The following is a 14,522-nucleotide window of genomic DNA, read 5'->3' as shown; positions in this document are numbered from 1 at the left end:
CTCTCTCTCTCTCTCTCTCTCTCTCTCTCTCTCTCTCTCTCTCTCTCTCTTTCACACACACACACACACACACACTCTCTCTCATCACCAACCTCTCTTGTTGACAGATCACCTCTCTCCTGGAAGAATTAAGAACCTGGGCAAAGGAAATTGAGGGGATGCTCATCAATTGTGAATGATTGACTGAACAAGTTGTAGTATATTCGTGTCATGGAATATTATTGTTCCATAAGAAATGATGAGCAGGAAGACTTCAGAAACACTTGGAAGGACTTGCTGAGTGAAGAGGGCAGAACCAGGAGATGTGATGCACAATAACAGCACCATTGTGTGAAGAATGATTTTGAGAGATTTAGTTCTTCTCAGCAATGTTGTGATCTAAGACAGTTATAAAACACTAATGATGGAAAATCCTCTCCACATCCAGAGAAAGAACTATGGAGTCTGAATGCAGATTGAAGTATACTATTCTGTCTTTTTCTGCTTTTTCTTTCTCATGGTTTTCCCTTTTTGTTCTGATTCTTTTTTTTTTTTGGAGGGGGAAGGTAGGGCAATTGGTGGTGTGACTTGCCCAAGGTCACACGGCTACTTTTTATGTTAAGTGTCTGAGGTCAGATTTGAACTCAGGTCCTCCTGACTTCAGGGCCGGTGCTCTATTCACTGTGCCATCTAGCTGCCCCTGATTCTTCTTTCACAACATGACTAATGCAGAAATATGTTTAAGGTGATTGTATATGTATAACACATATCAGATTGCATGCCATCTTGGGTAGGGGGAAAAATTTAGAACTCAAAAATCTTATAAAAGTAAATGTTGAAAACTAAAAATAAATTAATTTTAGAAGTAAGAACTTAGGTAAGGGTGGTTCTGGTGTGAGCAGAGTCATAGCATGACAAGGTCTTATCATGCTTGTCTGGATTGTTGCAAATATTGTTTTACACCCAAACTAAACTGGCCTATATGTTGTTACCTGTACACGACATCTCATTTCCCATCTCCACATTTTTGCATAGGCTGCTCCTTATTCTTGGGAGGCTTTCCCTCCTCAGCTCTACAATGTGTATTCCCTAGATTACAATTCCTTTCCTTAATATGCTTAGCTCCTGTAGGTTTCTTTTTCTGATTCTCCTCTTCCATGATTGGTCCCTTTTCTCCAGTTACTTTGTACGTGTGATAGGTGTATACATACTCGGTTTACTTATAGAATGTAAGCACATTTGGGGTAGAGACAATTTTGTTTTTATAGCCTTGATGCCTCATACAGTGCTAGATGGGTATTAGTTAATAAAATGCTTGTTGATGCATTGATCTTTTAAGTACTGAAAGAGTTGGCAAATGTGGATTTGTGGGCCACTGTTAGTGTCCTTGCAAGGAGAAAGGCAGATATATGGGAGAAAGGCACATGTTGTCTTTGATGTTCAACAATATTCACTGTTCACGTACAATGAATATTACCAGAACAAAGTAACAATCAAGTAATAGGACCTAAAAAAGCATTTCGTTCCTCTTTTATGTAATGCATTATATTTATACTCGGGGAGAGGGAGACCCATATAGAGAAATAAATAAAAGGACCTTTGATTTTGGAGAGGTGACAGTCTAGTAGAGGACAGGAGCTAAGTGTGAAAGGCTGTGTGTTAAATATTCTTCACTGGAAGGAGAGATTACTTACTCTGGAGTGATCACGTAAGCCTTTTGTGCAATAGCTGGCATTTAAGCTGGGCCTAGAAGGATACGTAGGAATTGGATGGATGGAGCTGTGGTAGAAGGGCATTTTAGTTTTGAAAAGGGTAAATAACCTGAGCATAGGTACTAAGATGAGAAAGCCTAGGATGTTATGGTCAGGAAATGACAGGTCTAGTTTGGCTGAAAGTTTTTTTTTTTAAGCTAATTTATTTATTTTTAGTTTTCAACATTCACTTCCATAAGTTTTAAATTTTCTCCTCCCTTTGGCTGAAAGTTTTTAGGGTATATGAAGAGGGGCACGGATATAGAAAATAAAATTGAAAAAGTAATTTTGGGAAAATTATTTAGAGCTTTGGATACCATGTGAAGAAATTTGCTCTTATTTGTTAGGTGTGGGTCCCACTGAAGTTTTCTTAGGGGGATTTAGAAATCTAGTAGCCATACGCAAAATAAATTTTTGGGTAGTGATGAAAACGTTAGACAATCATTTAAGATAATAATTTAGGGGTACAATGTGAGTTGTAGCGGTGGAAAGGAGGGGACAGGTTTTGAGAGGCAGAATTAATCTGCTGGCTTGCCTATGGCAGATAGGTCAAAGATTATTAAAAATTTTTGAACCCTAACTAGGAGAGGTGGTGGTGTCATTAACAGAACTAGAAAGTCAGGATACAGAGCAGATTATGATAGGAAAGGTAAAAATAAATTCAGTTTGGGAAATGAGTTTTAAATACTCCTGGAACATCTGGGAGAAGCGTGACAAGAGGCAGTTGGAAATGTAAAACTGAAGTTTGTAAAGCTGGAATTCGGGAGAGTAGTTGGCTAGAAATAAAGATTTGTGAATATCTGTCTATTTGAGTTAATAGTTGGAGGTATTACATTGAATGGGTTGTCAAAGGAAAGGTTTTTTTCCATAAAGAACTCATTGTACACCCCCTTTTTAGTGTGCAACCTGGGGCCCAGGTAGTAGTTTTGTTACACAGAGCTGTTTTTGCTATAGTCTTTGTTGCAGTAAAATTTTATTTATTCAGTTTTAGAATTTGGATGCTTATGAACATGTTTTCATGGGTATGTGCTTTTTGGAGTTCTCTTCAGTTCTTGTCTTAGTTAAGGAATGGGATGCTCGTTTTCCTTAAGAGATAAAGACCATCTACAGCACATACTCTGAGAGCTAGACGACTGTAAAATACATTTAAGACTAAAACTCACAGTGATTAAACTTCTTTGATTCAGAAGGCATGTTGAGTGAGCCTCTCAGCCCTTACAAATATAGAACATTAATTATTCTGCTTTCAGGGCCTGGAAGTGGTGCTCAGCAGAGGCCTCCAGTTGATAGAATGCCAGGTGTTTACCTCTTTTTTTAGTACTGTAATAGTAATGGTATCGTATTGTAACGAAGACTGTATCAAAAATAAGCTTTGTATAACAAAACAGCTTCCATAAGCAGACTGTCTAGGTAATTAAATAGTTTGGTTAAGGTTTATCAGAAAATTTCATTTATGTTACTCTAATTAGCGAAAGTGTTTCTAAAAAGTGTTAGTACATATGTAAAGTCTTCTAGAGTCATAGGTTTTTTAGTTGGCTGGAACCATACTTGCACCTCCATGCCTAGTGGATGGAGTGTGAGATTTGGAATATGAAAGACTGGAATCAGATCCTGACCCTGAGAAAAGAAGTCATTTAACCTCTTTCAGCCAGTTTCTACACGTAAAACAGGGATGGTAAGAGCACGTAACTCACTGGGTTATTCTGCCGATCAGGTGAAGTCATATACTGTAAAGTGCTTTGTGAAGCTGTCACCATCTGAAGCCTCTCTTTATAGATGAAGAAAATGATGCCCCGAAATATCAGTGGATTAAAGATGAGACTCTACTGGTAGTTAATTTTGTCATTTCTTTTTTCTAAATTTCAAATACAGAAAAAACGATCGTCTAGGGGTTTTTATTAATTATGTTTCAATTAGAGTTCTTTGATTCATGTGAGATACTGAGATGAATGTTTGCTTCAGCTTCTGCCTATCTCACTGTTAATTTCTCTAACTGCAGAAAGTAAAGAAAAAATATTTTCAAATATTTTCTGTCATCCCCATTAATCTCATAATCAAATGCCAGAACTCAGAGGGAACATTAGATATACTTTAAGACTCTTCTTTTACAAATGGGAAAACTTAAGTTTAGAGAAAAGTTCCTTACCCAAGGTCACACTGACAGCAAGTGACAGCCAGGCCTTATGTCCGGGTCTCTTGGCAGTTACTTAGTTCCTACTCAGGCTGTTGGTAACAGAATTGTACAATTGAAAATAGCCTTAAGTAACTGGGTTTATTGGAAAAGTCTTCAGGGTTATATATTTTTATAGTTATTTTTATTTTTAAAATATTTATTTTTCATTAGTGCATTTTTTAAAAGATAGTATTTTGGAAAAGTGGTGACTGTTTAAGCTTCAAAATTGTACTTTCTGAGGCATTATGGGTAAGATCATAGTATAAGGAATTCCATGTGCCCTCGAAATAATTTTGTTTTAGTTTACCTTAAGTATAAGATGACATTGTCAGAAATCACTTACCTGGGCCTCAGAGCTAGAAAAGAAACACCTGGTGCCTAGCTCCAGTGGCAAAATTGACAAATTATAAAAGAAGTATTCTGAATTCTAGTTTGGAATTTGGAGATTAATATTATCTCTTCCCAAACTCCTAGATCTTTTGAGTGTGGTATTTTAGTCTGGTTGAGGTGATAGGAATATTTGAGTAGGGCAAAAGTGAAAAGAGGCGATGGCTAATTGCTGTTAAATGATAGAAAATGGAAAATTAAAATAAAATATAAACAGATTGCATACTTTGACAGGCCCCAGTGCAACATCGATTGTGTGCAATTATTTGTCTTAACTTGAGCAGAAAAGCACTGGGGCCATCTTTAGGAACATGGAAATGGTTTTTGGGTTTAATCCTTCTTCTGATTTGAGACTTTTCCTGTGCCATTTAGTGGCGTCATAGGGACCCCAAAGGCTTGAAAGATGCTTTTTTTCATTTATCTGAGGTACAGTAGAAGTATAGAAATGAGCCTGTCACAGTGCTAGACATGCAGCAGACAGTTGATAAATGCATTTGTTAGACTTGAACTTCAAAATATAAAATATTTATTCCTGTTCTGTATCTGTGAAGCAATTTAGGTAATAAGACACTACTATCTTAGTTTTTGTATTTTAAGTTTCATGCCTTGATTTATCTTGAAGCAGAATTATATAATGTAGTGGTATAGTGGAATAGGGTCTTAAATTTGTATCAGAGGACCTGGATTCAAATCTTTGCCCTGTCGCTTGCTGCCTCTGTGAGCTCTGTGCTCCCTCCAACTGCACCGCCCAGCTGCCGCACTCTATTTGCTCATATAAATTTACTCTTCAAGGTTTCTCATGAGTGTTTGAAAGTTTTTCATAAAATGATTGGTAAATATCCTTTTGTTGCCATCTAGTAAATCTGGGAAACTTTCATTTACGATTTTTTTGAAATACAGCGTCCAGGCTTTTAAAAATCATATTTTAATATCTGTCTGGTATAGTCATCAATTTCTATTTGATATAATTTTCACCCATTTCTTGGGTGAAATTTGCCACTCTTTTTTATGCTCATTACCCTCTTTTGAGTTCTTTTCTCTTTTACTTATCTTTTCATTTCTTCAGGTATTCCTATGGTACTTGTGGAAAGTCAGTTTTTTCCCTTTCAGTTGTTATTTACTTACTCCTTTTTGAGGATCTCTAAATTTGCAGTCATTTTTGATGCTGGAAGTTTTATTCCATGACCAAGATCCACACCCTGCTGTGCTTTCATGTGTGGCATTTTGCCCCGCTTGATCTTGACCTGGGTCATCTGGGCTCCTGAGGTGGCCGCTGCCTCTGAATCTAAGCGTTCCTGGATCTCTTCCTGGAACGTTCTGCCTTCTCGAGGAAGTTAAGGACTCAGAATGAAGTTTCCCACTCTGGCGTGCTACATGTACCACCAGACTCTTCTGGTCACTGGGCTTCCTTCTGACCATCTTGGGCCCTTCCGAACGCCCTGAGCGTTTTTCAGGAAGTCCTTTGTCCTTGCTTTCTTTGGATAGCAGCTCTTACAGCCCACACGTGTCTCTGGCCCATTTCTGGTTATGCTAGTCTGGGAAACTGTTGTGTCTTGTTGCTGATGTTGCTGGCGTCCCCTGTTCCTATTCCCCTCGGGCTTCTGGGTGCATTTTTCTGCAGGTCAGGGATGGAAGCAGCACTGGCTCTTGCTTCTCATTTTTGCCTTGTTAACTGAAATCTTAGATGCTAACATTAAGTGCAACACGTCCCAGACTGAGCTCGCTTCCTAACCTCTGTATCGCCATCGAGGGCGTGACCATTCACTCTCGTTCATCCCATTTATAAAAACCAGGCGCCAGGTAACTTCTCAGTCACAGGGAGATGGTGCTGTCATTATCCCAGACTGAGAAGGATAGAGGTGAAGTGACTTACACAGGATTATACAACTGGTATGTATCTTTACCAAAAAAATGATTTGCTTTTAGTTTTCAACATTCACTTTTATAAGATTTTGAGTTCTACATTTCTCCCCCTTCCCAAGACACCCTGCAATCCGCTATAGGTGGATATATGATCATCTTAATTGTCTGTTCCTATATTTGTCATGTTGTGACAGAAGAATCAGAACCAAGGGAAAAAACCATAAGAAATAAAGAGCAAAAAAAGAGAAAACAGCCCGCTCCGCTCCGTGCTCAGACTCCATGGCTCTTTCTCCCATCAGGAGTGTTGTGGACTTGTCTTAGATCCTGGCGCTGCTGAGAAGTTGGTCGTCATGCAGTGTGGCTGTCCCAGTGCACAATGGCCTCCTGGTTCTGCTCACTTCGTTCAGCATCAGTTCATGCAGATCTCTCCAGGTTTTTCTGAAGTCTGCCTGCTCCTCATTTCTTGTGGAACAATAGTCTTCCATTACATTCATATACCACAACTTGTTCAGCCATTTCCCAATTGATGGGCATCCTCTCAATTTCCAGTTCTTGGCCACCACAAAAAAAGCTGCTCTAAATACTTTTGGTACGTGTGGGTCCCTTATCCCTTTAGCTGGTATTTATCTTAAGGCCATATTTGAATTCAGGTCTTCTTGGCTTCCAGCCCAGTACTTTATACATTGCCTAGCTGCCTCTTGAAGGAATATTAATTTGAGTATTAGTATTTTCATTGAATATTTGCATTGATCTGACCTATGATGCTTTATGAGTTATTCAGTTCTTTATTTCAGTCATTATAATTTCATAATTTTTCTGTATTACAGTTTTATCCTCAAATGTTTAGGGTTTTTTTTTGCTATTGTAGAACTTTTTTTAAAAAAACCAATATTTTTGCAGATGATTATAGGATCATGAACTTGGAGCCAGAAGGGTCACAACCTTATAGATTTCATGTGATCATAGATTTGGAGCTGACCAGACCTTAAGTTGGGATCAGTTGTCCAACTACCTCATTTTATTAAAGAGGAAACTGAGACCTAGAGATGTTAAGCCCCTTGTGCGTGGTCATACTGATAGCAGAACTGGAGAGAGAAATTCAGGTGCTCTAAATTCAAACCAAGCATCCTTTCCCTGATGCCTTAGAAGGTACACCAACCACTCATTCTGAAAATGGGAAAATTGGGACCCAGGGAATGACTTGCCCAAGGTCAGATAGAGGTAGTAAATATCAGAGGCAGCATTTGAGTCCAGGCCTGCTTCTGCTTCTACTTTAATGTTCAGTTTTATGTATTGTTTAAGCTTCTTTCCAGCTTTAAATCCTTAATTCTAATTATCAGAAGCAGCAGAAAGGTGTCTTGGCTGAGGATGGTGAGTTTTCAGAGAGCCTTTCCTTAGGACAACAATATCAACCAGTGATTAAGCACAGAGTCACAAAGTTCAGCTAGGGGCCAGTCGTTACACATTACACTCCCATAATATGAATAATCATTTTGATGAAGTCAAAGCATAAAATCCATTTTTCAGATCCATTTCTTCCTAATAGCCTTCAGTTGAGCAATCCAGCAAACGTTTTTAGCATTTATTTTGTATAAGATATTGTGGTAGCTCCTCGAAATCAGGGAACCTACTCTCAGCAGTCTAGGGAAAGAGTGAAAAAATGCCTGAGCCACAGGGGAGACTGTGAAGGCAAAGGAAAAAAGACTATGAGATAATGGATAGACTATGAGATAATTGCGTAGGTGTGACACTTGGGGACATGAGGTGGAACGGTATCAGCATTGGATTCTAAATGAAAGGACCTAGGCAGTGACCCTGCAGATATCACATGAACCAGAGGCAGGGTCAAAGGGCACCTGCTGCCGTTCGTCTCTCCGATGACCTGGAGTCTCGTCTTGCTAGGATGTTTGGACGTTCATTGGACAGCTGGGGATCACTGAAGTTCTGAGTAGAAGAGAAGTTAAAGGTGTCACACACACACACACACACACATATATATATATATATATATATATATAGAGAGAGAGAGAGAGAGAGAGAGAGAGAGAGAGCACTTGGAAGCTTGCAAAGTAATCTCCTGAAAATAACCTTGTGAGACAAGCGATGTAAAATGTTGATTTTACAGATGAGGAGATTGAGTGAGAGGTTATATAATCAGCGTATAGTCACCCAGCCAATACTCGCTGGAGCCCAGATTTGAACCCTTTTTCCTAGTCGCACAAATCCTTTCCCTTCCCATCTATCACTGCTTGTTGTTGTCACTGTTTGTCCTTCTTTCCCGAAGAGGACTGTGGCATGATGTCTTGACTTGCAAGTGAATTGATTTTAAGTGAGAGAGGATTGTGCGAAGTCACCAGCCTCATTTTCTCCTCTGGAGCCATCATTCTAGGAAGACTATAGAGGCACTAGGCAGGATGGAAGCCCCAAACTGCATCTCTTCTTATTTGTATCATTTGCTGGGAAAAGTACTGTTGGTGTGTGACCACGTGTTAGACCACAGAATGCATAAAACACAACTAGGCAACCAGATGTCACGGGACTTGGGATCCGGTTCTGGCTCTTGCACTAACCCTGTGAGTGACCTTGGGGTCGATCCCTTTGCCTTCACGGAGCCTCAAGTGAGAGCTGGACTAAGGTGGTCTCTGAAGGTCCTTTCATCCGTGAGCATCACCTTTACAGTGAGCTATTTGTTAACTAACTTGTCTGTGCGTTTCATTTCATTCACTTTTGTGGAACTGCTAGTGAGTTCTGAGCAGTTTCTGCTATTGGAGTGCTACTAGGACTTTCATTGTCTGAAGCATCGACGTATTGAGCTGGTCAGAAATTCTTCACGGGCACGTTTCTGAGGGTCCTAACTTTTGAAATAATAATTTACATCAGTATGTTTGGTGGGCTCACTTTGAACCTGCTACACCGAGAAGAATGGAATAGAATTTCAAGAGAAGTTGCTGCGTCCTTAGTAACACTTCTTTGCTGTGGCAAGTTATCACGTGGTAGAAATGACTTTGTTTTGGTTTGGCTTTGGTCATGCATTCTGCTTTCCCTCTGATACCTACAACCTTGCCTTAGCCTGATTTATGGTAGTCTAAATGGAAGCTCATTGCATAGCTATATATATATATATATATATATATATATATATATATATATATATTTATATGGATACGGGATTTTTTTTTTTTTGCTGTTAACTTTACAGATCCTTCTGCCGAGGAATTGAGGAAGCTGATGATGTTACATGGAGGCCAGTACCATGTATATTATTCCAGATCCAAAACAACACATGTTATTGCCACAAATCTCACTAATGCCAAAATAAAAGAACTAAAAGGTGAAAAAGTCATTCGACCTGAATGGATTGTGGAAAGGTAAGCTAAACTCTTCTTATGCAATTTGAGGCTTGCACTATGTAGTTTGGAAAATAACATCACCTGCAAATATGTGGGTGATTACTTTGTTGCAGATTTGGAAACTTTGGTAATTGAATAGTTTTGTTAAACTGGAGTTAGTCATTATGGGACCATGGTTATCTCACATGTCTTAATTTTGTTACTTTAGAGTACATAGATTACTTGAAGTTGAAATACAGCTTAGATACAGGTATTTTAATTTATAAATGTAGATTAAATACTCTTTTATTATAAACGGATAGAATATCCTTTACAGGATAATTAATTTTTGGCACACTGTGGCTGACGGAGATGTCTCTTTCACTCCTGTCCACTTTTGCTTTCTGATATTACACAAATATACCTGGCATGTTGATGGTGACATTTTATTGTTCTGTCTTTTGTTTGTGGTGTCCTGTGGAAGGAGATTTGAGCTCTTCCAACCCTTTGAGGTTTAAGATCTCTTTGATTTTAAGGACACACAGCATAAAATAATAAAAATATACTTCTGAACAGGTTTAAGCATGACGAGAGAAATCAAGCTTCACCATCAACTGTAATTTGTTCATGATGGAGATCCTGTATTTTCATCCTAGGTGATTTTTATTGCATTGGAGTGTTTAAAGTTACATTTTCCCCAAAGAGAAAGGAAGACATGGCTTTTTATATAGTTGACATTCTAAATCATATCTGACTTTTGTCATTGACCAGTTTTAGTCCTTACTAGGTTGTCTCCCAACAGCAGTTCTAAAACTATTCACAACCTCTAGGAACTCGAGACCAGATATCTAATCCTAGTGTCTTAAAAAAAAAAATACGAAGTAGGTGTGGGTGGCCTGAGGAGGGGCAGGGCTACCTGGGAGCTCCTTGTGGAGCAGTGTGGGGCAGTCAGGTGGAGTAGGGTTGGGGGTGGGGGAGTATGCCATGGCAGAGTCGCTGCAGGTGCAGGAGGTGGTGGGCACTGTGGTAAAAGGGCTGGAACAGAGAATAAGCTGCAAGATGCAGGGTTCCATGTTCTGGTGAAGTTCCAGCTGCTGTGCAGAAGCCTAGGCCTCCATGCACCAGGCTCATCACTGCGTTGAATGCTGCCATACTCCCTTGGCCCACACCCTTTTGACCAGCAAACTGGAGAAATGCCAGACAAATGCAGTGACAACACCAGAGACTTGATGGGTGCTGGGAACGAGGACCAGCAGGTGAAGAGGCAGCTGGAGTTCTGTGTGATGACCACATGCACGTCATTCCCACCATGACCAAGAAGATGAAGGATTCCTTGGCATCTGTTGTAAAATAGAGTTATTTTTAGTAGTCATCTGGGATGGATAAAAGGGTCTACTTGTAAAAATGTGTGGAAATTTTTACCTGTCAGTGAAAATTTAAGAATGAAGAAATTGAGGCTTATGGCAAGTTTAAAGACCTCTGTGGGAATTTCACATCTGCCTCTGGCCTCTGTTGGTTCCATTATACATTTTAGCCCATAGGTGAAGAAATGGCTGAAACTGGTGCTCACATCTGGATTGAAGGTTGCATGGAGAGCTAATAGTACCCAGATCCATCCCTTCAGTTAAGATGACCCCTGCTCTGTCTGTGGGAGCCCTTAACAGGCTTTCCGCTGGCTCACAGGTACTCCATTCCTAGAAACTGGAATAACCTTTTGGGTTGATACATATTAGTAGTTCTCCCCAGCCTACCTCATCTGATATGAATCCCTGAGGCAGCCATCCACTTTTGGTTGGTGCCGACTTCACACCCACTGGATTAAGCCATTTCCTATAGACTATAAAGCAGCATCCATGAGTTCAGCACTGATTGGAGAAGAGAAGCACAGTTGGGCTTTTCTCTCCAGTACAAGAACTTGGCATTCAGAGAGGAGTCTGGGCAAAGAGAGCTGCTTGGATTAGAGCACTGAGTAGCTCCCCGGTGATCCTTCTTTTTAATGAAGATGGTGCTCATGCTAGCTTTCATCTGGGACACCACATAAGAGCACACCAGGTGTGGGAAGCTCAGGTTCCTTCACATTGGTTGGTTTCCCAGGATTGCTGCTCGGGTTACCTTTTCTTGCCCTTCTGGAAGGTACTGTGGGGCAACACTTCAGTTAAAGTGAAGTGTTAACATGAAACTTCACATGAAACGGTTTAGAGTTAAGGCCAAAGAAAGCCTCTCTTTGCTTGCAGAATGGTCTTAAGCCTTCTGCTTAATGAAATGTAGAGGGCTGGTTTGGGGGAAAGTTAGTTTTATCCAAAGCAGAAAAAGACAGGAGACCAAACCCTGGTCCTGTCATTTGCCCTCTTCCACAGAAACAACTTATTGAGAGGACCCTCTTAGAACAGGAAAGGGTAGGAAGACAATTTAAACTTCTGGGGTGTGAGCACGTTGCAAGGGAGAGCTTTTTTCTACCCCAAGTACAGGAGGTAGCTGGCATCAATTATCTCGCTATCATTGTTGGCTAAAACTTGGTGCGTCCTGGTATTAGTACCAGGCCTTGTGTTGGAAAATATCTTGTTCTCTCTATACTAGCTTCTTACTGGATGCAGTTAACATGGCCTTCCTCTTCAGTGTTTCAAGGCTATGTCATATTTTCCCAATATTGTGGTTGAAGAATAGTCTGATTTTTTTTTAACTTCCAAAAAAATGAAAAGTATTCTCAGCCTATAGGAAAGGGGGAGATGATTGTACACATTCACGTCATACATTTATCCCTTTTTAACTTATTTGTGTTTCAGTGGTTGGTTTCAGAAGTCAGTTGAGTGTTTATGTGTGATGGAATTATGGGGAGATGTAGGAGGGAAGTAGGGATATTGTGCCGGAAAGGTTAATTGATGCTTGCTAATAGTTCAGATCTTTTAGTATCAAATCAGGTTCTTTTGTTATAATCTGTGAAAGGATTCTTTGTGATGCTGTTATTTCTTCTAGAGAAAACATTATTACTGTAGGTTAATTCTTTGGCAATAGGAAATAGGCTTTGGAATGGTAATTATTGCCATAATGCGGTTTTTACTCGCTCCTTGCTTTTGTAAAATTGTCCTACATCCAGTTGTACTTAAGTGAATAAATTCATTGATGGTTGATCAGTATGGGCTGGGAATAATGACAATAAGGTAGAATTCTATAGCACTTTAAAGTTTGCCAAGCAGATGTGAGCTCATTTAATCCTCACGACAACCCTGGGAGTTAGGTGCTGTTATTTCTGTTTACAGATGAAGGAAACAGAGAAGTGACTTGCTCTTGAAGTGATTGGCTTGGTTTTCAAATTGATTGTGTTAAAACCAAGCCAATATAGGGGGATCTTTATATTCCATTACTATCACAGCGTCACACAGGTTAAGAAGTGTCTGGGAGCAAATGTGAGTTTAGATTTTACAGTTTCCAGGCCTAACACTCTATCCACTGTGGCACCTTATTACTTTTATAGAATTGTCATGAATATGGATTTGTTTTGGTAGAAATTTGCTGTGTAAATAAAACAAGAATTAAATCTTGTCAGGATAGATGACGGTGAGTTTGAGGTGTTTAAATAATTTTTAATAAATCATAATATATCTTAATTCTACTAGGAACACTTCTGGTGAATTATTTTTTGTAAAGAATGTAATTAACTCCCTTATCGTTTCTATAAATTTTAATTTTAATGTGCTGAATTTTCTTAAAGTAGAGAAATTCCTTAATTCTAAAGAGGATAAGAAGGTAATCCCAGGAGAATTGTTTTAAAGAGAACTATTTGTAAAGATGATTTCTCAGACGCTCTTGTCCAGAGATAAAGCATTAGAATTTGTCATCAGGAGTGATGGTCAGTGAGTGGTGTGTTACTCTTCTGACTTCAAGTTAATAAGAATTTCTTAGAACTATCATACACTCACTGTATTTTTAAACCTTTTTTTTTTAACCTGTCTGTCATCTTGGAGGCCATCTGTTTTGTGTTGCAAAAGGGCATTTAAATTGCTTGTCTCATTTTGTGTGGATTTACAGAAATGAGACTGAGAACTCAGCTGGACATGATATTTGCTGTTGTGTGCTGGGGAAATCCTCAGACACTTGTATTTTTGCCATTATTCTGACCATAGAAAACTTAGTATCTGATTTATTTCAGGGGCATGTTAAGTAGGGTGGGAGGAAGAGAAACATGACCTAAAGAAATACTTAACATTTCACTTCAGTTTAGCCCAACTCTGGCATTTAAGATGTAGTTACAGAATGCCTCCTCTGTCCCGTGTTTCGTTAGTACACCGCGAAAGGGTAGACTGAATGTAGAGCTCTGCTTGTTGGGTGGAAGAAAACAGATGATAAGTGAGTGTGGATAGGACAGCGGTAAGAAGGGTTTGCAAAGAGAACTACAGGAAACAAATGACTTGATATTAAGGTGATGTGTTATATGAATATTTAATTTTGCAACTAACACCCATGTTGTAATCTGGAATCTTAAATGAAAAAATTTTTTTTTGCCTGGGATAGCTGGAAGGTCACTGAAATTATGTATTTCTTATGGGATCCCATTTTTAATTCATGTCAGTGTAAATATGTAGTTACCTTCAAATTTGAAATGGATCAAAAGTTTAAAAAAACAAGCCAAAATCCCGCCATTGGAACTTAAGTATTCAACTTTTATTACGAGGCTTGAGAATTAATTTTTATTTCCTCAGAGTGGATTTAGTTGCAAAAAAATTGAGAAAAACTGTAGGCAGTTTCAGTGGTAAGAAAATCTCACTCAGCATTTTGGAGAGATGTGATAGTTAATATTTATTGAACACTTATTGAGCATTTTAATGCAGTGGGAGTATATATGTAACATGTTAGACTCTTTTCCCTGTGACTTTAAATTTTAAAATAGTATGATCCAATTAGATTGTAAGCTCCTTAAAGAGTGACAGTTGCCTCTTTTAGATATTTTGAATTTTGACAGTACCTATTTCAGTGCATACTTAATATAACATTTTTTGAATGGATAAAACCTATCTCACATAATATACCTAACAGTCAAAAATA

General features: G+C 38.9%; 1 protein-coding gene across 2 annotated transcripts in view; it reads left to right on the top strand.

The window, feature by feature from the left end:
- Positions 1-14,522, top strand: part of REV1 (REV1 DNA directed polymerase) — a 110,965-nt gene that overhangs the window by 36,907 nt on the left and 59,536 nt on the right. For both annotated transcript variants that reach the window (XM_069073003.1, XM_069073002.1), the window contains exon 4: positions 9,353-9,521. In XM_069073003.1, coding sequence (XP_068929104.1) covers positions 9,353-9,521 — 169 coding nt within the window. The remainder of the gene's footprint in view (positions 1-9,352; positions 9,522-14,522) is intronic.

This window comes from Petaurus breviceps, unplaced genomic scaffold, assembly GCF_028583685.1.
Source record: "Petaurus breviceps papuanus isolate PSGF00001 unplaced genomic scaffold, PetGlider_PUasm1.0 90849, whole genome shotgun sequence".
Lineage (NCBI taxonomy): Eukaryota > Metazoa > Chordata > Mammalia > Diprotodontia > Petauridae > Petaurus > Petaurus breviceps.
Note: the sequence above shows the minus strand (reverse complement) of the source record. Positions and strands in the feature narration are given on the sequence as shown.